This window comes from Oenanthe melanoleuca, chromosome 15 (genome assembly GCF_029582105.1).
Source record: "Oenanthe melanoleuca isolate GR-GAL-2019-014 chromosome 15, OMel1.0, whole genome shotgun sequence".
Taxonomy (NCBI): Eukaryota; Metazoa; Chordata; class Aves; order Passeriformes; family Muscicapidae; genus Oenanthe; species Oenanthe melanoleuca.
This window is the reverse complement of record NC_079349.1, coordinates 10,055,631-10,083,367: the sequence shown is the minus strand read 5'-3', so window position 1 is coordinate 10,083,367 and position 27,737 is coordinate 10,055,631. Positions and strand designations below refer to the sequence as shown.

Genomic DNA, 27,737 nt, shown 5'->3' with positions numbered 1-27,737 from the left:
TGATATAAAGGTGTCTCTGGATAACCTGTTCTTAATGGATTGTGTTGAGAAGCCAGGCAAAGACAGGCTGTTATGTGTCATCTGAGTTTGAAGTCAGGTTGGGGATACATCAGGGTTTTCTTTACTCAGAAAGAACAGCAAATAAAAAGCAGAAAGAATTCTGAGTTCTCACACTGAACAATCTTCTTGGTAACCAAAATATTAAATCAACTGGAAGCCAGCAAAAATGGGAATGGATTTGCCAAGAAATGTTTTGGTTTATTGGAATTACAGGGGGAAACCAAGATTTTTGGAAAGCAAATTAAAACAAATATAGTATCATAAGCAAAGAGCATTTTCTCCTCTTTGGTTTTGACTCTTTCCTCCATCTTTTTATCTAACTATAGATCAATACAGAGCAGCAAGCCAAAATCCAGGAGCTGCAGGAAAAGCTGACAAAGGTAACGAATGGGTAGTGAAAGTGAGTTTTTCACAAGATTTCCCAGTGAAACCTTAATGAAGAGGAGGGATGCACTTTGTTTTACCCTCAAAAATAGAATTAGTCATAGCATGGAGGATGATAAGGAAAAGGGGGTGGGAACTGGTATCTGAAATCACTGGTGCTCTCAATATGCTTTTGGCTCTTGAGACATGTCAACAGTGTTTATTTTTACAAATGAAGCTGAGTCAGAACTGGAGTAGTGTAGAGAAATTCTCATTTAAAGGCCTGTCTGAGTAAGCTCTGGACACTGCACTGGTCCCTTGCTTCTGAAGAAGGGTTCAGCTGGTTTTAGCTCACTAATAAAACACACGTTGGTCTTGCTTTAATCTCCCAGTATACTGCTTTAATCACTTGACACTTTGGTTCTTCACAGTAAAAATGTTGAATGATAAGGATTCACAACAGAATTAAAACACCTTATCAATATCTGCTGAAAGGAGTGCAGAATATCAAAGATTTGCTGTCGTGGTCAGTCTGGCACTTAAGGTTTCACTGTAAGAGCAGTCAGGGAATTTCTTTTATTGGAATCCTTCAGTAGGAAAGAAGGGGGTTGTCATAATAATCCCCTGATTGAGCTTTTCAAACTTGGCACCTGCGGAGAGAGGGCTATTTCCAGGGTTAATGATCATGAATATGAAGGCCAAACTACATAGAAATAGTACTTCTAATGTTTCAAAACAATCATGTTTTAATCCCCTGTCTCCTTTTCTACCTGCATCAATGCCAAGGAATTGTCTGTAGGCCAACAGATTATTCTCCTTGTCCTTTAGTCAGAGTATTTTGTGAGTTCTACTAAAAAACTTGGGCTGAATTTGGGGATAAACAACTTTCAGAATGTAGAGTCAAGTAACTTGTGGTATAGCAAGACAAACGTGTATCCTAGATTTTAATTGTTTATGAAAATTATGTAGCAGTTGTTATTAATATAAACTGTTAAACCAAAGTTCTGTAGTTTTATTGAGAATGTTGATGATCTTGAAGTTCTGAACCTCTCACACACTACATTTTTGTGTGTGCTTTTCATATAATACTTTATTTTTCTCCTCTCTTGACCTTCAGGCTGTGAAAGCCAGCTCAGAGGCAACTGAGCTCCTGCAAAATATCCGTCAGGCAAAGGAGAGAGCTGAGAAGGAGTTAGAGAAACTGCAGAACCGGGAAGATTCCAATGAAAGCATGAAGAAAAAATTGCTTGAAGCAGAGGTGAGTGCAGAGTGTCTGTCTAGAGGAAATTAGTTATTGGGATGTGTTTAGTTTAGGAACCTTCACCTGGATGGCTCTGAACAGGATGTATTCCTGTAGTAATTCTTCAGGAGAAAGTGCTGCTAGACATTAATCCTTTTTTGATTAAAAAACATATTTCTTTGAGGAAAATGGAGGGGTTTTATTTTCAGTGAAGATTTGATAAGGACCTGTGGTTAGCCTGAGGATTTGGGGCATCATGAGGATTCAAGATATGAAAACCAGCCATATATTGACTGCTTCAGCCTGTTTTCTCTAGAAACTGCTCCTTGCTTTGTGCTAATGCAGAGTTGGGTGGCCTAAACAGCAGCTCATAATTGCTCTGCAGGAACGGCGCCATTCTCTGGAGAATCAAGTGAAGAGATTAGAGACAGTGGAACGAAGAGAAAACCGCCTAAAAGAAGATATTCAAACTAAATCTCAACAGATTCAACAGATGGCAGAAAAAATTCTGGTGAGCAGAGGTGAAAATGAAACTTAGAGAGTAAGAGTTTGCAAGAAAGGGGTAGGGAAGAATCAGAAGATGTAGAATTGCATTGAATGAGGTGGAAATTGTTGAATAAAGGGATTTGTTTCCTGTACCAGTCATACTGGAGAAAGCTTAAGCATTCAAATACTATTTGCACCTCTAGTTACAAACTCACTCCTGTGCCTTTAGTCTTAATAGTGCTTCAAAACTGGAGTCATGTCAGTGGGAAAAGTTTTCAGTCAACACAGTAATATTGAAATTATTTACCTAGTGATTGTTTTAGAGGTAAAACATTTTGACTGTGGGTTACTACAACAACAAAAACATCTATTTTAAAGTAAGTTGCAGAGGAATTTAGAGGTCAGATATATTAGAATTGCTTACATTTTGAAGCAGAGAGAACTTAGTCATCCAAACTGCTCATCTCTAAAGATATTTGTTAGGAAACTGTTTGCACCCACATAACTTCTCTGATGGCAATTTCTTGAGTCTCTCCTGGTTAAAACTATTAAGGCAAGTTAGTATGTCAGTCTCTAGTGAATCAAGCAGAGAGTGTTTCTAATAACTTTGCTTCCCTGGGATAGAAAGCATAACTCAGTACTGGAATAATTAAATTTATTTTTCCTTCCTCATGAATTTTCTGTGTGTTGCTAATATGCCAAGGGAAAAAAGGATTGCATTTTACTGGTAGTAATCCTAAGACGAGATACACCTTAGGAAGGCCAAATGGAAATGTAAAAATAAACATATTTGGAGTCAACAGATGACCCAGGCTTGTTCTGGGTGTGATGACTTTAGCATCAGAATGCTGAGCACTGTCAAGAAAAGGTAGAATCAGTTCTTTAGTAGTGCTGTTCCTTTCAAATTGTTTTGATAGCAGGAATGCATGGTAAGTGGGAGACTATGGTTGTGCTGGGCATAGGGCCAGCTTTATGTTTAGAAATAGTGTAAAAGTCTGAATTGTTTCGTAAGCCTCCTGTGTATATTTGGGAATTGTTCATTGGTTTTGGTTATGTTCTCTGTGGAGGAGAAAGTGGAAGGGGAAGGCAGAAATATCAACTAATTGTTTTATACCATGCAATAGGTTTAGCTCTTCTTATAGTTTCCATGGAGTCCTGACAAAATGTTGGAGGGGTAAAAAAGTATTTTATAAAAAAGTCAAACAGGCATTGAAGAAATAATCCTACAGATTCTTTCCTAGTGCTTTGCAACTGATCTGAGAGCACAGGGTACTGGTATTCTTTTTCCTCCACTCCTACTCTGTACCTTCCCTCAAATTGTCTCTTCAAACATTTTTGACTTTTCCTGGTATAGAGAGGTAAGAAGGGAGTTGAAGATACAGAATTGCATAGAATAAGGTGGAAATTGTTGAATAAAGACATGGTTTTCATGTACACTCATGTAGCAGTGCCTGGGAAGTACCTGCTCCTTTATCTGTAAGGAACTGATGAAGAAGTAAGAAACAAGTTAGAGAAGATACTTCTGCCTGCCTGAAAGTGCAGATCATTGCTGTGATGCCCATAACAAAGTCAGTGCTACATAGAGAATACTGAGTGAGAGCAGGAATGGTAAGAAATTACCTTTTAAAGCCCACACTGGCTGGTAAGTGCCACTGCAGGAACTGGTGAAGCTTCTGCTACAATATGAGCAGTCTGATGCTGGGAGCTTTGAAGCTGCTGCTGATCTGGTTGTCTGATTCTCTGCCAGGACCTGAAACGTGTGGGTTTCTGGGGGAGGTGAGTTGTCCCTCTTGTTGCTGGGAGACATTATTTCAATTGCAAAAAGCAGCAATCTCCATTCCATGCAGGAATGTCAGGGACTAGGCACTGTCGATGACCTACTTTCGGTGAACCTCCTCTTTGATTCTCACTTCTGGAAAAGGAGATCTATTGCAATTACTGGGGCAAAAAATGCCTTCAAGATGAGGAAGATCAGGAAGTGTCTTCAAGATGAGGAAGAGCAGGAAAAAGCATATCATACTGTGAAAAGTACTAAAACACACACATATATCAGGAAATGTTCCTGTGCTGTGCAGTAATGAGGGCAGACAGGAGACTTGAACTTGTCGATTCAAGTCAGCCCAGTGGCAGAGACCTGGACCTGCTCCTGTTCTAAGGAAATTGTTGGAATGGCAAATATGACAATAAATGATCATAAAGTTGTAAGCTCAGCTCTTGAGAGGTGTCCTGTTGAAAGGTGATTATAGATAGACCCCAAATAATATAGTCAGCAGAAACAGCTAATTTCTGAAATACAAATTAAGTTCTTACTGTGCATGTTTGAAACTACTTGATGTGAAATAAAGAGGCTGGAAAGATTCTGGTATGTTCCACCACATATATTGCATCCTGCACTTTTCATTTTTGAAGCCATTTATAAATAGCATTTCTGACAACATTTGTCCAAGGAATACAGCAAAGTAAATGCTATTCCCCCTCTGAATGCAGAATGAAAAGCACAGACAGCAGTACCCCGTTATTGAGGTCTGCTGCAAGAAAACAAGTGAGAGACCTTGTTAAAAATAGATCTGAACTTCCTGTGATGCCACTGCAGCTATAAAATGTTTATAACTGTGTTTTCACCAAATGTCCTTGGCCTATCTTTGGGTATATTTTACTGGGAGATGGAGATTTTTACATGGAAGTAGAAATGTTTGTCCTTAGCAGTGTTCCCACTCTGCAGTAGATGGGTCAGCAGCAATATGCAAACTTAAGTTGAAAATGTTCAGGTCTCATAATGCTTTTTTTTTGTTTGTTTTTTTTTTTTACCATGATGGCCCTGGACTTGGGATTTTTATAGTGTGAAGCCTTAAAAAGGAGAATGAGGAGAATGAATGTTTGGTACCTGTGTAACATGTACTCACAGCACCTACTATTTCCTTGTGTCTGAATATGAATTTTTGCTGCTTTTAGGAGCTGGAGGAAAAGCACCGTGAGGCTCAGATCGCAGCACAACATCTGGAGCTGCAGCTGAAACAGAAGGAACAATTCTATGAGGAGAAACTCAAAGTAAAAATATCTTATCTTCCTACAAGCTTTTGTGGGTAGAATGAGTTCAGGGAAAAACAGCTGCCTTTAGGCTCTGATTGCTTTGTCTTGTGAGTTGCCTTCTTGTTACCACTGCTGCAATGTTGAGGGAGCTTAATGGAATCTAAATCAGTTTTCTCCTATTTTTTCTGCCATTGTACCTTACCTGTCTGTGGCACTGGATTAGGAGAGGTAGCATTTGAAGCCAGAACTACAGGAAGGCATTTGTTGGTTGCAATTTGACTTTTGCTGACTAAATAATACTTATTTAATGCTGTTGGATCCCCCACCCTGAAGATTATTTCAGTTCCCACTGAAAGCTTTTATATGAGTGTTCACTCAGCCTACCTGCAAGTCTTAAATGCAGCAAATAGTAGACCATTTCTGAAATTTCATCTTGGAGCTGGAACATCTGCCAAGAAGCCACAGAAACCACCCACTTTGTTTTTGTCTTTTCCAGGGTAGCATTAACAAACAGTTAGAAATAGACACCATCTAAAATTAGGGAAAAAAAGCTGGCAAATAGGAGTATGTGCACTGGCTAAGGATTTTTCTAAAGAACTTGCTGTATGACAGCCAGTAAATGCATTTTGTAAGAATCTTTGCTAAGAACAAATTATTCTCAGTGGAAACAGTCTTTATCTTGTACATTTATTTAGTACTTTAATTCTACATTTTTGCTTAAATGTGAGAGGATGTAGTACTTAAGAGGAGAGAAGAAATTTCTGTGGGAGAAATATGAAGGAAAAAAGAGAAGTAAGAAGATTAGCTGGCAGATCAGAGTATGTGGTTATCACTAATGACAGGAGAGTGATAGAAAGCAGGAAGATCAGATGTAGATGTTGAGAAAGAAGTGGTGATATAAAAACTGGAAAAGAGGATGGGCATTGGAAAAAGAATAAAAAGAGAAACTGGTGCATTATGGGGCCCTATGATGTGGGATTTAATAGGAGAAATCAGGAAGCCAGGTGAAAGGAGTTCAGAGGGATAAAACAGGACACAGGGTTTTTGTAACTGGAAAAGTAAAAAGTATCCTGTGGTGTCCAGAATTTGTGCCTTTGAAAAACTTGTCTTTGAAGGAAGAGATCTTGAGTTCAACAACTGATTTAGAACTCTGGTCATGCATACACAACATGCACTTTTAGAAAAACGTAGCAGTTCATTGCTTTAGTCCTGTTCCCAATGTCAGCTATTTGTGCCACGAAAAGAAGTTTTTTACTTTGCTGTTAGATTTTTGTCTCTGACTGGAAGAATTCATGTGTTCGCAGTTGCCTTCTCATCCATACCTATGAAACTCAAAAATTACTTGTGAGCCATGTTGGTAGGGCAGCCAATCAATGGGCACTTTCCTGTTTCTTCTGCTGTACATATTGGGGTAGAGAGTCTTTTCTGTTTTCTGTTGCATTAGGCTGGAACAGCTGTTGAACACAGTTTATATGACTTAAAATAATAAGTAAAAAATCTATAATATCTCCATATCTCTATAAAATCTTATTGTTAAATTCAGTCTTCAGACTTCAGAGAATGCTCTTTTTGGAGTTTGCTCTTCCATGGATTTCATGCAATTGCATAATGGATTTAATTTTGCTTGAGATATGACCAATTGCTTACAGAAAAAAAAAAAATCTGTATTGATGATTTTCTTTCTGCTTGCCCTTTGCCCAGTGGAACAGATAAAATTTAGACAAAAGAAATGTCTTCATTTAGGTGTTGGAAAATCAGATGAAGAAGGATCTTGCAGATAAGGAAGCACTTGAGAATATGCTCAGAAGACATGAAGAAGAAGCGCGTGAGAAATGCAAAGTCCTGGCTGAACAGAAGGCGGTATGTGGTGTTGAGCTGGAAATCAAAGCTGTTTGAAGAGTAGCTTTCTGAGGCTGATTTCAAACAAGATAATCTTGTTTTTTTGAGGTTCTGTAGTGCTGCTGAAGCTGCTTTGAAGAAAAGTCATTGATTAATACTAATTTTAAGACATGGGTTTTTTAAATTCAGGGTATCTTTAAGAATATTTCCTTAAAAAAAGCCATGCAGCTTGCTGTGTACCCCTCATTTTGTGCCTTGATAATGGCTGCTTTTTCCTAACATTAAAGCAGTAGAAAGCAGCTGCAAATAGCTCCAGTAATTGCATCTGTGTTGCTCATTTTGGCCATTTGATCAGTTTCCTTTTAGTTCTTTTTGTTTCTGGAAAAAGTTCAGACTTTTTTTCTAAACTTTATTTTTGTAACCGCTCGCGTTGTGCCATCTCCAAGGCTCACTGCTGTGTTTCAGATGATCAATGCAATGGATTCGAAGATCAGGTCACTGGAGCAGAGAATTGTGGAATTGTCTGAAGCCAACAAACTGGCAGCAAATAGCAGCCTCTTTACCCAGAGGAACATGTAAGTATGGCAGCTGCTGTCGCTGCTGAACAGGTTTCAGGAAGATGACCTTAAAGCCTTTTCCAATTGAAATGATTCTCTGATTCACCATGTAAAAGTGGCTCTTTTTTTGCAGGCCTGCTGTGCTCCCTGCTTGTTTTTCAGTGATAGCCTTTCAAAAATATGCTTTGTTCTTCAAATAGTTGGGGCTTGCTGTGTATTTTGTGTTTTCTCAAACATCAGTGGGAAAATTGGTTTGTATTACAGTGTTTACTTTGGAGCATTTCCTTAGGCAGGTAATTTGTGTAGGTTTGCCAAATATGTTAAATGAATATTAATAATTTTATGTCTAAAATACCCCTGGAGAAGCATACATTTCTTCTTTAAACATAAACATTGCTAATAGATTTATATTTTAATCAGTTCCCTTGACACATGATTTTGAGATGGAAAACATTAAACACCCTTCACTCACAAAAACTCTTTATGTCTTGATGGATGAGAAGGTGAGGAAGAACACTAGATTTTTAAGTCAGTAATTTCTCTGCACATTTTTAAATTTTTCTGTTTCAGATCCTTTTGTCTGCCTGGACTTTATTTTTCTTTGGGATTTAGTTGGGATTCCTTATCCTTACAATGATGTTTTTCCTTCATAAACGACTTAGAGGTGTTCTACTTCAAGTGTAGAAAAAAGCATGGATTGTTTGATACACCCTGCAGGGCAGGGCTAAAACAGTATTTGCCCTTAGTGAGTTCAGAGATTCACCAGCTTGGTTTGCACAAAGGTTTCAGTGTTCATCAGCTGCTGGATCTGACATCAGGCATTGCCTTTCTGGAAGCACTTGGATAAATTCACCACTAATGTTGAATAGAATCAGACAAGGATGAGTTTTAGCAAAGACTTGCTTTGGATTAATTTCTTTCCTGTGGTCATCATGCCTCCAGATATGTAATGGCTCCAATTTTCATTGCATTTCAAATATCTTGCTAGTTATTTTAGCCTGAGCAGTCAAAAATATTCACAGAAATAACTGAGGAATTTAATTGTGTTGCTTAATGCTCCAGACAACCTCCAGTTAATCACCCAGGGAGTTTGTTGAGGCAGCAAAAGCCATAACTTACCTTCAGTCTAAAATAAAACAGAAACGTCTCAAGGTGGAGCTGGGAAGTGAATGGAAGTTTGAGTGTCTCTGCCGTGGGTGCTGAACATCCTCTGGGAGCTCTATCCTTGACTGGAGAGCCACAGAAAACAAGAAAAACATATAATAATGTTCTAACATGCAATTTAAAATAAATTATTGAGAGACTTATTGTCAAATGATGAACTTTGCAGGATTGGTAGGAGATAGTACAGAATTAGCAACATTTTGAGAGAAAATTACTTAATTATGCATGCAGATAGTTAATGAATTTGTGCTTATTTTGTGAATTGGGCTGTTGAAAATGTATAAATTGTTGTTGGACTGCATTTTGAACCAACAAAAGCTGCAGCTAATCTGAGCATGCATCAAGAGGAGAGCTAGTGATTAAACCCTTCAGAGGAGAGGGGAGCTCTGCAAGCTTTTGTTCCAGCAGTATCTGAGGAAACTAATGATTATCAAGTTCCTGAGAAGATAGCCCAGTAAACAGCAGGAAATGAAATAACACCATTTGACAGTTCTGGCTGACAATAATCTGTAGAGGTAAATTAAAAAAACAGAGAGGGTGAAAGGGTGGTTTTGCTTGCAATGCAAAGAAATGTGAGTCAGAAGACTTAAGCTCTATTTTTAGTTTTGTTAAGTCTTCCTATTTGATCTTGGGCAACCCACATAATTTCTCTGGGATAGGATTAATAACAGCTTATCTCACAGTGAACTTCTTAAAATATTAATTCATTAATATATGTAGAGCTTTGTGAGGCTTCTAAGTAGAAAGCACTCTATGAGGCAGAATTTTCCAATGCATGATAACAGAATTCCAGGAACTGTAAATAATGCAGAAAGACATTTTTTTGAGGGTGTTCATTTCAAATGGTAATAAATAATCTTTGCCAGCTCTCAAAATTCTTATGAGAACAAGTAATTATTTTTGTTCAGTTTGTGGATTAAGACTTTGATCAGAGACAGCAAGGCTTCAGTTTAGGTCAAGTTCTATGTCCATAACAACTTTCAAAAGCCCCCAACAAAACAAGTCCCTACACACTAACCCGCTCCTAAAGCATGGGGTTCCTCTTATCTCATAGAAATACACTGGGAGAAAGCAACTCTTAGAATTTATTTTTCACCTATAGAAAAACATGTGACAAGGAACTGATGAAGTGAGAAGAATGAACTGTATCTTAAATAGCATTATAAATTACCCTGTGCAAGATTCATTCATCTGTGCAACTGGCAAATATGGAATTTTAGTGCTCTGGGCATATGTTGATGAATACACTAGTATTTTTTATTTTTAGCTGGGATGTAGAATTTAAGCCATGAACTTGTTCTACTTAAGAGCAAATTTGTGTTCTTCTTTACTTCACCCCAGTGGAAGGATGTATGTTAAGAGCATTTTTGGGTTTGTCACGTGTGCATTTCTCCTCTCAGGAAAGCCCAGGAGGAAATGATTTCAGAGCTCAGGCAACAGAAGTTCTACTTGGAGACACAAGCTGGAAAGTTGGAAGCCCAGAATCGAAAATTAGAAGAGCAATTGGAAAAGATGAGTCACCAAGATCACACTGACAAGAACCGCCTGCTGGAGCTGGAGACACGGCTGAGAGAGGTGAAAACATGGCTCTAATCCTCCCAACAAACTTTCTTAAATGTATCCCATTTTGTGAATACAGTGAGAACTAGAATGAACTTCTTGTGGTGGTATTTGAAAGTGTAGCAGTAATTATAAAAAAAACCAAAACAACTTGTTTAAAAGGAGATAAATGTAAATATGAAGAACTTGTCATCCTGAATATGAGCTTTTAGATCATCTTGCTTTTTCAGAATTCTATTTCTGTGTTTGTTTGTACAATACCATTATAATATTGTCTGGGTAGAGAATAATAGCTCAGCAATGTACAGTGACCAGACAGGTAACTTGTAGCCTTAGAGTCTACAGCTAAGAAAGCAAAGAACACAGCAGGAATGCTATAAGGAAAAAGGAACCTGCTGCTTCATGCACTGTTCTCAGAGTTTTCTGGACAAAAAACCTAACAGTTATATGGAAGTACAGACTTTTAAAGATCTGTGAGCTGTGCTTCATTTTAATTTTGTATTAACTAGTTTGATCTACAAATTCTCCAGTCTTGCTCCAATAATTTTCAGCTAAGGCTGAAATCTTGCCTTCAGCTGAGGTTTTTGGACAACGAGCCTGTCTTTCTTTGGCCAGAAGCTGGCTGAGACCAGTGTAAGGTTTCTGACAGCCTTGTCATACATCTCAAGCACAGCAGACAGATTCCCTTGGGATAGCAGGGAGCATGAAGAAGGTGCTAAGGTTTGGAATTGATTCTGAACACTGAGATCTGTTGTTCCTTTCTTATGCTTGGTGTGACATGTTTATCCCTGTGTGTGCTGCAAGAAAACCTTCAGAAGCCACTCAGGATCAGAGCTGGTGGGTTTCTTTGAAAGGAATCTGAAGGGAAGGTGAAACATGGAAGTTGATTGCAAAATGTATTATAATTCCCAGATAAAGATCCTTAGAGACTCTCAGCTTCAGTGAAGAAAGTTCATTACAAACTATTACTACTACTACTTGATTTTCTATCAGTGTTTGATATGTTTGAGTTACAGCTGGAACTATTCTTGAGCCCTTGTTGTTTCAATATGCCAGGTTGTTGTTTCCAAGAAAACCAATAGGTTTTTTTAGGGAGTAGACAAAGCTGTGTCCTTGATTTCTCAGTGCCCTAAGCAGTCTGTCAGGATGTAATTTTGGGAATAGACATGGCAATGGCATCTTAAAGTGTGTTCTGAAACGAGACTACATTGCCTGTCATGTCTTTGTTAGTAACTTGCATTTGGACACTACTTTGTCTGTCTTCAGGTTAGTCTGGAGCATGAAGAACAGAAGCTGGAGCTCAAGAGGCAGCTGACAGAGCTGCAGCTGACCCTGCAGGAGAGGGAATCCCAGATCACTGGGCTGCAGGCTGCACGCACAGCCCTGGAGAACCAGCTCCGAGAGGCCAAGACCGAGCTGGAGGAGACCACGGCTGAGGCAGAGGAGGAGATCCAAGCTCTCACGGTGAGCCCTGAAACTGCACACACACACTAGAATTATGTAGGTGCATGTTTCATGAGGAGGTTAAAAGGAATTTATATCATCTAATTTTTAATTTTCAGAAATGGCTATGAATTGTGTCTTGTGTTGATAGAGGCTAAAATGTCAAATTTTACCTTTAACCATATGAATACTTCCTAGTAATGGTTTGTTGCTGCCTAAACTGACTGGCTTGTAGGAGCATTATTACTTTTTGGATTCAATTGTATCTGAATTTGGCATTGTTAGTTTAACTCTGTGATATACTTGTTTAAATAATAGCTCATGAGTTTGAAAGTACTTGATGGTCATAAATGTTTTGATGATTTTTTTTTTTCCTATCGGTTACCCTGCTTTTAGAATACTTATTCAGGAAAAAAAAATAACCCGCCAAATTCCTAGGGAGAGTGTTCTAACACAATTTTATTCCAATGCTTGTTTCACTAAAAATTGTCATGTGTGTCTTGCAGTCTGGTGAGGTGTGTGAGTGACAGGAAGGAAAGCAAAGTTCAAGTCCTGCCACCCTCTTCCACCCCAACTCCCTGTAAAAGGAGTTCTAGATTATATGCTGCTGGTTGCTGTCTCTTGAGCACAAAAAGATGCTTTCAAACTGTTGGATTCTAAGAAATATTGCCTTCACAAAAGATTCCCAGGGTTGCAGGTAGAGAGTTTCACCTGCTACCAGCAAACCTCCCTTTGAGCAGGAGCTTTTAATGACCTTCAAATCCTGTGATTTGGAAGTGTTGGAAATGGGCATTCTAGTGCTCCAGTGGCATTTAATCAAAGAACTGTTCTGAATATTGCTGCCATTGCTGCTTTTTGGGAGGGGAGGTGGGCTCAGCTGACATGAGCACTGGTATTGTGCTGATGCTTTGGGTAGATGAATGGCAGAACCATTCCCTCAGTTCTAAAGTGGGCACAGGCTGGGCAAGTGCAGCAACAGCATTGAGGCCTAAGAATAATTGAATAGAAATGGGATCAGGTTCCTTTTCACTGGGAACTGAGGCAGTCCCTTCCCAGCTGAAAGCTTTGCATAACAGCCACAATCACTGCCAGGGGGCTGGCAATGCCTTGGGATCTTTACCCAGCAGATGAATATTCATGACCTGTGTTCACTCAGTTATTGCTCCAGTTAATGGGGCAGACTGGTAGTGCTGGGCCAGCTGCTGTTAGTCCAGCCTAGTAGGCTTGGGACTATTCCTATCTTGGAGCTTTTTTTGCCTACTTTTCTTTATCACATTGCCTGTTGTGGTAAGATAGCTTTTAAGCTCTCATATTTGACTTCTGCTGAACTTTTTTTTCCTGTTTAGTCTCTTGGCTCTAAGGAAAATGTTCTGAATGAAGAAAGGTGGCTGGGTGTGCTTGAGCAGTAACCTTTCGTTTGTTATGTTTTCAGATAGCACATGACATTAGACACTTGTTAAATCACTTTGAATTTTGAGAGAGGCCATGAGGCTGAAACAAGGACTTTTTGCTTTGTCGTGCTTTGCTTGTAAATTAGGGGGTAAAATGGTGCATGCAATACTGCATTCTTTAAAATGAGTGTTTGAACTTTTCTGTACTTTAGATGCTGTCCTCCAAAGAATTGATTATTATGTTTTACCACTGCTTTTTAGAGAGGCTTGGGCTTAAATGGGACTTGATGGTAGGATTCAGGTAGATTGGCAGAGCTGTTTGGGGTAGCTTGCATTATACATCATTATAGTTTTTCTTTGCAAGCATTAAATTGTATGCAGTATTTATTTTCTATGAAACACCAATCTGGATACAAAAGTAAAACCAACTCAAATGAAAATGTCGAGAATGTAAAAACTTAACATGGGATCAACAAGTCTTCTGGTGACCATTTCAGATGGAACCTGTTACATAATTCCATTCTTGAGCTTGTACATTTTCCTAAAGCACTTCAGAGTTGGGAGCATAATGTATTTTGATTAAGTAGGATGGGACTTTTGCTAATCAGTTCTTTGCCACTGCAAAGTGCTTTCATAGCCTGCAGCATCTGCCTTCCAAACTTTGCTTGCTGGTAGGTTGTTCTGCAGTTTGTTTAGCAACAGCATTCTCGAATTCTAATGTATGAAAAATTGATGATTAACTTCTTACCTCCTTTAGGCACATAGAGATGAAATCCAGCGTAAATTTGAAGCCCTTCGTAATAGCTGCACAGTGAGTATTAAATACAGATCATTGAATTATTTTGAAATTAAGGATAATGAAACAAACAATTTCCTCATTTAATCCTTGATGACACTAGTTCTTAATGTGGACTTCTGGCTTCAAGGTGCTAGTAGGAGCTGGATGGATTGGATTGGATTTCTTTTAGGTTTCAGGTAAACCTCAATTTTGAGGTTTTAGTCTGATCATAAAATTGTCACTGTTCTTCTTTTTGGAGAAGAAAGTAAATTAAAATATCTCATTGCAGTGCAGCTAATAAGAATGGTGTAGCAGCTGCAAAAAAAAAACTGTAGGTGAAGATCTTTTCTGCTCGCAAGAAGAAAAGATCTACCTGTCCAAATCCTGAGCTGCATTGTAGATCTAGGCCAGAGTGGGTTTTAAGGAGGACTTTAGCACTGTTTGAAGAGACAAGAAATGTTAAGGTTCCAAATAACACATTGACATACAACAGAGAGAAGTCCAGGATCTGAATTTTCACCTTCTGTTGCTTGAGGTCTTAGACATGTTTTCAGATTCATTTCATCAGTCCAGGACAGATGTCCAAGGGCTTTGTCTGTCCACAGGGATTCTTGCAGTTTAACACTATCTTCACACTTGTTCATGGTAGTTGATGAAGAGTATCTGCCTTCCAAGGACATTAATTATACAAGTGTTGGATAAGGACCACAGTCCTCTGGGTCAGCAGTGACTGTAAATTATTCTGGGCTTTTTCTCTCTACCCGACTCTGTAAGCAGGACTTAATTGCTGGGACTTTTTATCTTGACTGTTTCCCTGCTTCCAGTGATTTCCTCAAATGTAATTTTTCATGCTGTAGGAGTAAGTCTTTAATGTATAAGTTTTCATCTTTTAAAATTTCTTTTCAGCATGAGAGTCATTCTTTTTCCTCACTTGCTCTTTAGCACTAAGCAAGGGGGTTCTTCTGGATGTAGAATATCTAGATAGGAAGAAGTGAGGAAGTACAGCTTTCCAAAGTGTTTTAACCTCTGTCTAAAAGAAATCCTACACAAGAAGCTTCACTTTCTGTTCCCTTCCTCATTTTCTTAGATGAATGTCTGGTTCCCTGTGTCATCATAAATGTTACATCCAGATCTATTTTCTGTTGCTCTGGACCTTGCCTTTCATTCAGAGTGACAGCTTCCTTTGAAAACAATTCTGTGATCTCCATGCAGGGAAAAACCAGGTGTGGAAGCTCTGTTCACTGCAAGGTCAGCTGCCTTGCAGAGCTGTAACTCATTATCCAGTGACACTTCAGCTCTGAGAGTGGGGAACAAGCTCCAGCAGTGAAGAATGACCCATAACATTTCCAGAATGTCAAGAGCTTCAAAGGACATGCAAAAGTGTTGTGCATTGTAAGGCCCTTCAGTGGGATAAGTGGGATCAGACATCCTCATCAATAAGAAATTAATTAAATAGTTCCTAAATGAATAATACATGCTCATCATACATTCTCTTTCCAGCCCAGGAGAATGCATGTATAATTTAATTGACCATGGACAGATAATTTCATGTTTTGTGTTATGACTGCTCCTGGCTGTCCATCCTGCCTGAGGAATGAGGAAATCAGGACAGTCTATTGCAGTGAGGGTCAAGAAATGCTAATTACACTGCTTTCACCAGATGTTTCAAACTTGTTTTTATCTGATGGTACCAGTATGATGCAGGCTGTGCTTTTTAGTGACCGTGTGACTCCACTTGAAGGTGATTAGAATCTATACTCCTTTTAAAATCCAACAACACTTCAAGGGAATAATTGTAATATGCTGATACTTATGCAGTATGATAAAGGATGGATTTATTCATTCAGGAAGTTCTCAAGAGAGATCCTTTTTAAGCTGCCACAAACTCCTTGAACTAGTCTAGCAAACTTTAGTAGGGAATTACTTTTTATTTGATCTTATTTAGAAGCCCCAAACAGCATAAGAATGCAAAAATAAGATTAGACAGGAAAGAACTATTGAAAATTTGAATTATTTCAGTAATTACTTCAGTACTTTTGTACTTCAGAACTTTTGCCTTCAAAAGATAAATAAAAATACTTAATCTACTTTCTTTGGTATTATTCCTGTTTCTCTAGCTTCACAGAGGTCACAGCCTCTGATTGCAGAGAAGGCTGTGTCTGCCTTCCTTGTATCCTCATTGCACACTTGTTCTTCCTTTTGCTGAGGTCTCTCACCAAGGAGGTATTTTTGGGTTCTCCTTTTTCATGTGTTCTCTGTCACTCAGTTGAGCAAGAAATAATAGGATATGTAATTACAACAGAAATTGTAAGTTGTGCTACCTGCTGTACACACACACTAGTGCTTGTGGACACATACACAGTCTTATCGTAACCTTCTCACAATGATAGCTCGTCCAGCAAATCTGTTGAGGGAAAGAACTAGTTCCCTACATTTATTCTAGGAAATAAATGGCCCATTTGGGTGTTAAAAGTATTTTTCCAGGCAATCAAAGAAAGATCTAGAAATAAAAGGCATTCTTAAATAGGAAAATTTACACATTTGTCAGTTGTTTCCAGATACCTGTGAATTATGGCTTGTTCTGAGATCACCAACATGTTTAAAGTTAAAAATACAACTAAATAATACTATCTGGATAATAATATAATTGTTTCCAAAAGGAATCTTGCAGTAAGCAGGCAGTAAAATCTTTAAATATTTAGCAGGAAGGAGTCCTATAAAAGCCTTGCACTCAGCTTAGTAAAATACAAACCACCATCTGAATTATCTGGGTTTTTCAGGTACAGGCTGTTGCTTTTACTCTAGCAATGAGTGGCATTTCTTCTTACTAAATGGATATTGCATTACCATTTATTCAAATTTTCTCCAATAAAACAAGGTTTATGTTCCCTTGAGTTTCTTTTGTCATCATCTTGTGTTCCAGCCTTAAACATTAACAGGCTTGATCTGCACTTGTGCACGAGATTGGATCCTGAGGCATTAAATCTGTGAGTCCATCAGACAGGCATCATTTTAGTTGTGTGAATTCCTGCTGAATTCAGTCTGAGATCCTGATTCCACATTGGCTCAATAAGTTGACATACAAGAACAATCTGTGTTCTTGTGAGCTTCCAAAATAATACTCAAAGATGTTACCTTGATGCTAAATTGTGTTTCAGAGTAAAGGAATTTTGCCCACTGCGATAAGGCTAATACCCATAATTTTATATGGCTTTGTTAAATTTCTTTAAGAAAGTGAAATTCCTATTGGATGGAAGGGGTTATCTTTGATTCCCATTACACAGAAAATATAATGGCAGATACCAGTTATGGGCAGAAATGGAGCTTTGTAGTTTTTGTAGATTGACAAAAAATCAGAGCTTTCTATGGTGCTGGTGTGAGAGAGGTTAATGAGACCTTCACTGTGGACAACGACATTATCATCATTTGAGGAAGAGGCTCCTGTTTGGGAGAGGCAGCTCATCTTCTGAGACCTAGGACAGGAACACAAGGACTGGGTGTTTTAATCCTGGTTTGCTGTGGTAAGGAGAGGAATGCAGTCTGGGCAATCCTACTACTCTGCAGCTCCCAATGTCCCTCAAGATAAACCAGGATGAGATTTTGGAGACTGAGGTCCATGTTTAAAGTGTGTTTCAAGGCATGGCTTTTGTTTGACTATGGAGAGGGAGGAAAGTGAGGTATTCATTGTTAGAGATTGATGGAACAGGTAGAGACACAATCTATCTGCAACCCTGTTTGAGAGCCTGAGCCTCTCAGGGTTGGGATTTCTCTGCCTGAAAAGCTTTGTCTCAGAGAGCTGGTAAAGAGAAAAGGAGTCTAATGTCTGCTCTCACTTCCTCCTCACAATAATTTGGGGCTGAGAGACAGCTTTTTCTTGTTTCCTATTTACTTCTGACAAGTAGCTTTCTGGTAAAGATTAGTGGGGATGGAGAGGAGTGGAAATGGATAGAGCAGCACTATTAGTCTGGAATTGCATTAACTCCAAATAAGACACTGCTGATAGCATCCCAAAACAGCTTCCCTTGCTGTGTCCTAGCATTTTTCTGCACATTTGTTGATGGCATCTGAGAACTGGAACACCTTTATGAAGGAATAGGACATGGGGAAATTTGCAAGCTGCAGTTACTAGTATACAAGTAAAACTCATAAATTTTCTCCTTTTCCTCATTATTGTGCCTGTGGTTTTGATATGTGGAGCATATGGATTAAATTTAGTACATTTTGTCTGATATGCAAACCAGATTGTCATGGCCCTGACTGTTTGTTGCTCTGATATTTGATTTGATCCATGGCTGGAGAGGTTTGTAGGACCAGGGGTAAGAGCTGTGAATCTGCTCAGTCTCACTACAGGAATACTTTGCTTTCCTCAGCTGGGGAGGGAATTGTATTGGATATGCCCCTTCTGCTGAGGAGCTGCTATGCATGGGTTGCTCTGCAATATTCAAAAATGAGATACAGTCCTCTGCAGCAGGATAAGGATAAGCTGTGTGCTTAGATATGGTGTGCAGTGAACAATCTGTGTAGTTAGATGATATCTCTGTTTTATGGATTAGTTGTGATGAAGATGTGCATAAATAGAGGAGAAAATTCCAGTTGCTCTGTGAGTGGTGATGCAGTGGCACAGATACAGTGGCTGTCTAGATTGTCTAGAATTGCTATGCCAAGGTTTCAAGTGTTTGGTTAATTTATAAACTTAAAATGTGAAGATTTTTCTAATTATATTATGGGTTTCTAAAGGATATAACAGCATTTTCTTACTGACTTTCATTTAACAGACTTCACATTTACTTCAGAATAGCTCAGGGTTGGCTGGTTTGTTTTTTGGGGGCTTTTTTTATTTTTGCCTGGGGATTTCCTTAACTGAAGAGTAAGACATCTGAAGCTATTAACTCTAGGCTTTAGTGTTAATAAAGTCTCGAATCCTATTGGGTTATACCTAGCTGTAGATAACTATTGGATGTGTTAACAAACATCCCCTTTCCCCATGAAAAATGGAAGATTGTACCAAGAGGAATACATTTTCTCTTGTTAAGAAAAAATTAGATCTATCTACCTAGAACACATTATCTAGGTTATAATATAATTGAAATTTAAGCCAAGGTGGTTTGGAATTGTCAGTAAATACACTGTTAGAAGAAGGAAAGAGATCATGTCACACCTTCTGGAACCTTTCTTTCTTAACTGCTTTGTTATTTGTCTGAAGTTTTCCAGAAATATCCTACTGATTAAATGTAGCAGTGAAATAGAATATGATCTGGTTTAATTTTAGTTGTATTCAGGGAAAGAAGTCAGAATCTCAGAACCTAGAATAAAGGAAAAAGGGAGCTTAACTTCCAGTCCTTAAGGAATAAAATCAACTAGAAATACAGCCTTTTTTAATAATTAATTAAGTTGGACATATTTACTCTGCATATCACTCTATCCATTTTGTGTTTCCCTCATCTCAGTTTTCTTGTATTTCAAAACTAGCTTAATATTTTTTTAATAGAAATTACTTGTACTAGTATGTAAAATAAATGTGGAAGAAACCATGAATGTATAAAATATATCTTGAAACTGCCTAGATACGTGGTGTGGTTAAACATAAAATTAAAACAAATGGAAGAAAAAGTGAGTTTCTTTCCTAGCAGTTAGTAGAGATCTCAGCTGTTGTAAGAGCAGTAGGTAAAACACTGTAAAAACAAATGTTCTTTTGCTCCTTTTTGTTTGTATAAACATATCTAAGTTCTTATCTCTGTAGCAGCATAGGCACTAATGTCCTTATGACACAGGCTGCCCCCTCTGAAAGCGTGGTGCAAACAATGCAGAGGAAAATGAGTATTTTGAATAGGGCAGTGAGAGTGCTCAGAAACAAGCACATGATCAGATTTCTTCAGAAATGTTGTGTTTTGAAGTGTGAGTCATCTTGATTTGACCCTGAGCATATGGGTGGCAGGAACTCCTCTTCACCCAGCAGGGAGTAATGGCTGTTGGACTTTTTCTGCTCTCATTTTAAAAACCAAATACTGTTAATTTAGATCTAGGAGAAGCATGGTAAAAGGCTGCCAAAATATGCGTTACAGATTCTTCAAAAAGAAATGGTTGTCATCTTTCCAGAGAGCTGAGAAGAGCTGTGTGCTCTATCCTCTACTGCTTTAGATATTTAAGTCCTTGGCTTGTGCAGGAAATTGGAACATTTAAATTTGAATGTGTGGCCAACTGTGCTCTGAGATTTTATTTTTTCCCATTTAATGAAGTATCTTATTCACTTTTCTTTGACAGTCAGGCAAAAGAGCCTCTAGAACATATTTTCAAAAGTTGAATATAAATTGTGAAAAATTTACTAGTTTCTGAAATTTTTTTATTAAGCTTATTTCAAGATTATACTGAGGTTTCTTTCTCTTCTGTTGTGGTGATGTTGGTTTTGAGTTAGGAGGAGGTTCTTATTCATCCACCCAATGTTCAGGCCTTTCATTCATAAAACCAACTGTGAAACAGGCCCACTGTTGTTTTTATTTGTCTTTCAGTTGTTTAAATCTTTCAGTTAATGCTGATTGAACAAGTGGATGCTCCCACTTCAGCAAAGGCCTTGAGTTTTTGCTTTTCACTGATTTTCTGTGTTGTGCTACCACACTGGTTTCTTCCCTTGTGTGTACCCAGCTGCCATCCATAATGCTGTTACTTTGATAGAGTGTATTTCTTAACATTTTTCTGCCTTTCCTGGTTATACCCAGTGTTACAAATAATAATAATATAAGCAATTCCCTGGGATAAGCATCAGGTTGCACTGCCTCCACTACACCTCATGGTCTATTTTCTCCAATACCACACTTGGAAAGCCTTTCTGAGAGTAATTAGCCTCCTTGCACTTAGGGGAGATTGAGGCAAAAAAGGTAAAGTGTTTTGGCAAAAGGTCTGCGTAAGTCAGCAGCAGAGCTGAGAATCCAGCCAGAACTCCTGTCTCCCAATCCAGTGCTTTAGCTATGACAGATCTCTCAAATAAAAAATTACATTGCAGCATATTTATGTTCTGAACCAGATTTTAAAAAAGCAACCTATTTTCTCTAAGACACAAAACTTTACTCCTAATCTAAGTACATTACTATGCACAAATATCTACCACTATAATACTGCCCTTTTGTTTGAGTTAGCAAAACTATAAAAGCTTGGCAATAAATAATTCTGTGTGAGAACCATTTTCAAAACCTGTGCTCGCTCACACGTAATTTATTTTTCTTTCTAGGTGATTTCAGATTTGGAAGAGCAGCTGAACCAGCTCACTGAAGACAATGCAGAGCTGAACAACCAGAATTTCTTCCTGTCCAAACAACTCGACGAGGCCTCGGGGGCCAACGATGAGGTTGTCCAGCTGCGGAGCGAAGTTGATCATCTCCGCCGAGAGATCACTGAGAGGGAGATGCAGCTCACCAGCCAGAAACAAGTAAGGTCTCTAAGGGTGGGTCAGCAGCTCTTTGTGGAAGCTGGCAAAAATTCCTTTTACTTCTGGAAACCCATAAGAAGTGATGATGCTTCCCAGGGCAGTTGAGTGAATGGAAATTTTTGGTATTTCCCGTTGTGTTTTTGCACAATTTTATTCAGCAGTCTTGCACTCTGAGGGCATTGTCATTTAGAATTACTCATTTTAATTTTGTGGCCCTGGAAATCTCAAAATGTTCATAATGAGATGGACCTGACATTATCAGGGATCAGAAGTGAATGTTCAGGAGCCTTGAATAAATGGGCTGTGATTTCCCAGCTCCTGCTTGCTGCTGATTTGCATGTACTGTAATCGAAATGGTAGGGCTGAAGCTGAAAGTGCACGCTTGATGTGGGATGTGAGAATTGATAGGAGGATTTATTTTTAGACTATGGAGGCCTTGAAGACAACATGTACGATGCTGGAAGAGCAAGTAATGGACTTGGAGGCCCTGAATGATGAACTCCTGGAGAAAGAGCGCCAGTGGGAAGCGTGGAGAAACGTTCTAGGGGATGAGAAGTCCCAGTTTGAATGTCGAGTTAGAGAATTGCAGAGGATGCTGGATACTGAGAAACAGAGCAGGTCTCTCTCTCTTCCTTTCCTTTTATTAACTTTTATGAAAATGCTCTATAGAAGCTAGTACAAAAATTATATTTAGCATAGGATATGGGAGTTGGAGCTAAATATAAAATCTTGTGAGGTAGTTCTAAAAATGGTTTATTAGTTAATAGTCATCACTGATACTGTTCCTTTTGTTTCTTTGCAAGTGAATGATTCAAGGGGAGTGGTATTTATCACTGTAATTTATAAAATGTCTTGATTTATTATCTTCTATTTTTTTTTATGGAAAAATAGTCTTTGCTCCTGACTGTTCCTGTGGGGTCTTGAAATTTTTAGGCCTGTAGTTCTAGCAGGGGCAGGAACAGGATTATATAATATAAAAGTGTTGCAGCAAACAGTCTGGCTTTCTAATGTAACATCTTGAATTTGAGGCAACCCCTTAAAGAGTTATTGGTGCCACCGCCTGCTAGAGAGAGGTCAAGCCTGCAAGGAGTTAGGTAACATTATTTTCCATTTTAATGCAGAGTGAGAGCAGATCAGCGCATTACTGAGTCTCGCCAGGTGGTAGAACTGGCTGTCAAGGAACACAAGGCAGAGATTCTGGCCCTGCAGCAAGCACTCAAGGAACAAAAACTCAAAGCAGAGAGCCTTTCTGATAAGGTAAGTAACTTTCAATCCTAGGCTTTCATAATTAGATGAAATACTTTTCCACTGATATTACTTTTAGAAATGTGGCCTTGAGCAGCTTTTTCCAAGATGTTATAGAGACAAATTAAAAAGACTGGAGGGCATAGAATAGAATTCTATCTTCAAGCCAAAGACCTCAGATTTTCTTTGAAGAAGACTAAAGCAGACAGCAGCCTATGATGCCTGGAATGAAGTCTTTCAATAACTTGGGATCTGCATTTAAACAAGCCAAAATGTCTTTTGACTGGTTTTTCTCCAGCAACCAAAGGCTAATTTTCTTCAGCATGTCCTTGGTGAAGTTGGATTTTAAGACTGTGAAACATATTTATTAGTGTTCAATGTTATTCTGACCTTCTTTCCCAGCTCAATGACCTGGAGAAGAAGCATGCCATGCTGGAGATGAACGCCCGCAGTTTACAGCAGAAGCTTGAGACAGAAAGGGAGCTCAAGCAGAGGCTTCTGGAGGAGGTAACCTTGGAGATTCATGTTAGAACTTCAGAAGGTTCCACATCTTGAGGAGGGGAGGTTGTGTGAATAAGGGTTACACATCCATCCTTCTTCTATATAACTGGGGAGATGAATCAAGTTGGGGTACTTGTTTTCACTTAAAAGTTTGCTGAGCGTGTGGCCATGTCAGGGTAAAAGTGAGCTGCTCCTCAGGGCCAGGGGAGCTGGCAGCCAAGGGGGACAGAGTGCCAGGCAAGGACAGGACCCTGCAGCCTGCAGGCTCAGACCCACAGGACTGGAGCAAGAGGACCAGGGCAGATTTGCTGAAGTGACCAGTGATCATTTATAGATGCCTCTAGTTAAGAGGCACCATCCTAGGTCAGGTCTGCAAGGCCAGGTCTGTGCCCAGGCATAGCTCTGACCAGGCCAAAGGCAAAGGCCATAGCTTAAAACCAGCTCTGGAGCCAACATGCTGAGGATGCACACCTGGAGGCCACAGGTGAGTCTTCCCACAGCTCTTTTCATCATTAATTTGTGTCACAGGATTTGGATCCAAATCCTGCACCACATCAGGGAGTAATTGAATGCAGGCAACCAGTTCTGGGTAGTGGGGGAAGAGGCTCCAGAGAAGGATTTCAGGGGTGGTTATGGGCAATTAGGGTAATTAGAGCCTTCTGGTATTCTTGGGGTACTGACAGGTTGCCTACTCCTTTGTGCATCATCAGGAAAGATTTCTGGCTCTTGCTTTGTAACATAGGGGCATTCACAGTTTTCCTAGTCAGCTACCTTCTTGTCAAGAAAGTGTAAATCCTAAAAGAATTAGGAGCATTTTGTCATGTGCCCTCCTCTGGTGTTAATTGGAGACAAAGATGTAAACAGCTGGCTGTTATTTTCCTTATCTCATGTGACTATGACTGTCCTGGTTTATAGTAAAGATTACAGTTTTAGTTTATTTTTACAAAGTATTGAGGTGGCTTCTGGTGGTTGTGCAGAGAGCTTGAGAAAATGGTTTAGCTGCAGATTAATATAAATACACAGAAATGCTTGTTTAGTCACAGTGCATTCTGGAAGGAAAGGAATCTTCTGCAGTGTTGTAATTTCCCAGCTTTTGAAGAATTGTGTGTTTATTTGTAAGTTCTGAGTGATGATTATTTTACAAGGAGTGACAATATTTAATACCTTTTACTTACAAACAAGAGGACAACAAACCCAAAACACTGGCCTTTGTTTTCCTTTCAACAGCAGGCAAAGCTGCAGCAGCAAATGGATCTGCAGAAGAATCACATCTTCCGCCTGACTCAAGGTCTGCAAGAGGCTCTGGACCGAGCAGATCTTCTGAAGACTGAAAGAAGTGACCTAGAATATCAGCTGGAAAACATTCAGGTGAGGGTGAGGAAGCAGGGTAGTGCTCTGCCTCATTCCCTGTGAACCTTTAGGATGTGATTTATATTTCTCTGACACTTTCTTTACAGTATTTTTTAGCTCTGTTTTGATATTGAGTTATTTATTTGTTTCTTCTGTAAAAATGAAATTTCTTGCATCTGTGTGTGATTCACAGGTTCTCTATTCCCATGAAAAAGTGAAAATGGAGGGCACTATTTCTCAGCAAACTAAACTCATTGATTTCCTGCAGGCAAAGATGGACCAACCAGCAAAAAAGAAAAAGGTGGGTGAAGAAGGTTTGAGAGGCATGGAATTAAATGGTTTTGTAATTAGTTATGTGCTGTGTATTTTCAATATTTTGTTTTATCTTTCTTTGTGTAACAAATTGTTGTCCTCATTTGAGACCATTATGAGTTGGTGAACACAAACTTTGCTAGGCAGAATGTGTTCTTTGTGGCTTTTCTGGTATTTTGTTATTCCTACAACACTTAGGTTACAACCCAGTAGCTACACCTCAGTGAGGCTGTAGGAATACAGTATTTTAAGCATGTTTTTTTAATGCTAAGTATGTATATTGTACAAACCTATTCTGTATCAAGAATGGTTGTCCTGTAGTCACAGCATAGGACTGATCAGTCAGGTGATGTGATTTGTGTCACATCTTTGTCATAAGCTGTTCTGTCATTTTGAATGAAGTAATTGAATTTTAACCACATATTTTGAGATCCTCTGTTTAGATGCTTTCGGAAACTCCAGGTGTGAGTACTAACAGGTAATGTACGTCCCTCTTTAAATTAATCCATATCCTGACATTTTTCTCTCCAGTGCCAATATGAACTAAAATTCCATCCTTACACATAACCGAATTGCCATTAGGCCCTCTGGCCGGACTGCCACTAGCTAGTGTCACTTTGCCTAGTTTAAGCCATCTCTTGCTAGGAGTTAGGAGTTGTCTGTGTGTTTCTGTTGCTAGGGCCTGTTTAGTCGGCGGAAAGAGGACCCTTCTTTACCCACACAGGTTCCCCTGCAATACAATGAGCTGAAAGTGGCACTGGAGAAGGAGAAGGCTCGTTCTGCTGAGCTGGAGGAGGCTCTACAGAAAACACGCATTGAACTCAGATCTGCTCGTGAAGAAGGTAATGGGTTAACAGAAAAGGTGAATCTGGAAGGAGACACACATTTTTGGTCTGAAAATGTGCCACTCTAGCAATGACATGTGTTGTTTAATTATTACCACTGCTGTGAAGTTACAATAAGGCTACACTGGATTCTGTGGGCTGTAACCACACACTGGTCACACAGAAGCCTGCTAGGACCCAGAGTGCCATGCTGGTCATGTTAACCAGGGACATTTGTCTTGTCTGTAGCTGCTCATCGGAAAATATCCGACCATCCTCACCCCTCCACGCCGGCCACAGCCAGGCAGCAGATCATCATGTCTGCCATAGTGCGCTCCCCAGAGCACCAGCCCACACCCATCAGCCTGCTGGCCCCCCCCTCCAGCCGCAGGAAGGAATCCTCCACGCCAGAGGGTAGGCTCCTGCTCTCAGCCCCTGTTCTCTCTCTGGCAGTGCCATCTCTGCATGGATTTAGTGTTCACCCTGCTGATGAGTTGTGTCCCTTGCAGAGTACAGCCGGCGCCTGAAGGAGCGAATGCACCACAACATCCCCCATCGCTTCAACGTGGGGCTCAACATGAGGGCCACCAAGTGTGCTGTGTGCCTGGACACGGTGCACTTCGGCAGGCAGGCCTCCAAGTGCCTGGGTAAGGGCAGAGAGAGCACAGCTCGGGGGGAGGAAAAGGCATCAGCCATCTAGAGCTGGGAAAGAAGCAGCCAAGTGTGAAGACTCTGAAATTATTCACTGCAAACATTCAGAAAACATCTGATGGTTTGGAGTGGAAGGGGAACCTTGGAGAAGCTGGGATTTGTGTGTTAGAAGTTGAGGCAGCTGTGTCATGATTTTTTTTTCTTTTTTGTCATTTAACAGAAGTTTTTCCCTGTCCTCTTGTCAGAATGCCAGGTGATGTGTCACCCAAAATGCTCCACTTGCTTGCCAGCTACTTGTGGGCTGCCAGCAGAATATGCCACGCACTTCTCGGAAGCTTTCTGCCGGGATAAGATGAATTCCCCTGGCCTGCAGTTGAAGGAGCCAAGCACCAGTCTGCGTCTTGAAGGGTGGATGAAAGTGCCAAGGTATAAACAGGAATCTTGGTGCCATGTCAGGTGCTGAAATATTTGGCCTTATATTACCCTGGTTCTTACAATGAGATAATTGGTACAGGCCCATTACATAGGCATTATAATTGCCACCACTATAATTACAATTTTTACCACTGGAATTTCTCTTTTAGAGGAGTTGCTTTATATAGAATCCAAGCAGAAAGTCCAACATGGCTTTGTGCTTATTTTCCTCAGGAATAATAAGCGTGGGCAGCAGGGCTGGGACAGGAAGTATATTGTCCTGGAAGGAACCAAAGTGCTCATTTACGATGCAGAAGCAAGAGAAGGTAACTTAGAATTTCTAGCAAGAACATATTTTTGAATTTTCAGTTATTGTTTGGTGGGTTGAGAGGCTTAAAGATTATTACTGTTTGCTATGCCTGTACAAAAATTAGCTAAATCTTCAGTGATAAGGCAACATTATTTTTTTCTACACCCTTAGCCATCTTGTTGGCTGGCATGTCATAATAATCAGCTGTGAAAACATCCAGTGTCCATCCACTTCCTTTTGCTATCATAATTATTTTCTTGCTACCTGTTAGTTTGTTCCTAATCTGTCTCCCTATTCTCTTGCAGCTGGACAGAGGCCTCTTGAGGAATTCGAGCTCTGCCTTCCTGATGGTGATGTAACTGTTCATGGAGCTGTAGGAGCTACTGAGCTTACAAATACAGCAAAGACAGGTGAGAATTTTACATAGATGAGGTCAAATGGATTTCATCTGGCTTGCCATCAGTTAGCCTTGTTTGGCTGAACAGAATTTTCTCCCTCGAGCTTTCATTGTGTACTGATGTAATTTACCTCCATCTGAATTAGGGGAGTAGCTCAGCACTGCAGATCTGTTACACCCAAGCTGTTGCTTCTGTCGTGGTAGAACTGTGGTTAATATAATATAGTCAGCAACCCAAATGGAAGTAAATTTTAAGAGATTTGTAGCATAAACACTCGGTTTACTTAAATTTCTTCTCTATTAACTGTGATGTGTCATAACTTCTGCCACCATTGTGCTCTGACCACAAAGCCATTAACTTAGAAATGCTGTGGGCTGTATACAGACTCTTATTATGAAAAA

The 27,737-nt window shown here is 39.5% G+C and overlaps 1 protein-coding gene across 9 annotated transcripts in view; it reads left to right on the top strand.

Moving 5' to 3' along the window:
* Window positions 1–27,737, top strand: part of CIT (citron rho-interacting serine/threonine kinase) — a 68,236-nt gene that overhangs the window by 28,756 nt on the left and 11,743 nt on the right. For 7 of the 9 annotated variants that reach the window (XM_056504174.1, XM_056504180.1, XM_056504179.1 and 4 more), the window contains exons 16-36: window positions 387–440; window positions 1,541–1,681; window positions 2,049–2,174; window positions 5,102–5,197; window positions 6,923–7,039; window positions 7,484–7,593; window positions 10,140–10,314; window positions 11,566–11,763; window positions 13,891–13,944; window positions 21,134–21,331; window positions 21,756–21,949; window positions 22,453–22,588; window positions 22,979–23,083; window positions 24,305–24,445; window positions 24,621–24,728; window positions 25,419–25,581; window positions 25,813–25,977; window positions 26,073–26,210; window positions 26,460–26,640; window positions 26,863–26,954; window positions 27,244–27,348. In XM_056504174.1, coding sequence (XP_056360149.1) covers window positions 387–440; window positions 1,541–1,681; window positions 2,049–2,174; window positions 5,102–5,197; window positions 6,923–7,039; window positions 7,484–7,593; window positions 10,140–10,314; window positions 11,566–11,763; window positions 13,891–13,944; window positions 21,134–21,331; window positions 21,756–21,949; window positions 22,453–22,588; window positions 22,979–23,083; window positions 24,305–24,445; window positions 24,621–24,728; window positions 25,419–25,581; window positions 25,813–25,977; window positions 26,073–26,210; window positions 26,460–26,640; window positions 26,863–26,954; window positions 27,244–27,348 — 2,797 coding nt within the window. The remainder of the gene's footprint in view (window positions 1–386; window positions 441–1,540; window positions 1,682–2,048; window positions 2,175–5,101; window positions 5,198–6,922; window positions 7,040–7,483; window positions 7,594–10,139; window positions 10,315–11,565; window positions 11,764–13,890; window positions 13,945–21,133; window positions 21,332–21,755; window positions 21,950–22,452; window positions 22,589–22,978; window positions 23,084–24,304; window positions 24,446–24,620; window positions 24,729–25,418; window positions 25,582–25,812; window positions 25,978–26,072; window positions 26,211–26,459; window positions 26,641–26,862; window positions 26,955–27,243; window positions 27,349–27,737) is intronic. The other 2 variants (XM_056504182.1, XM_056504181.1) reach the window with 1 other exon arrangement.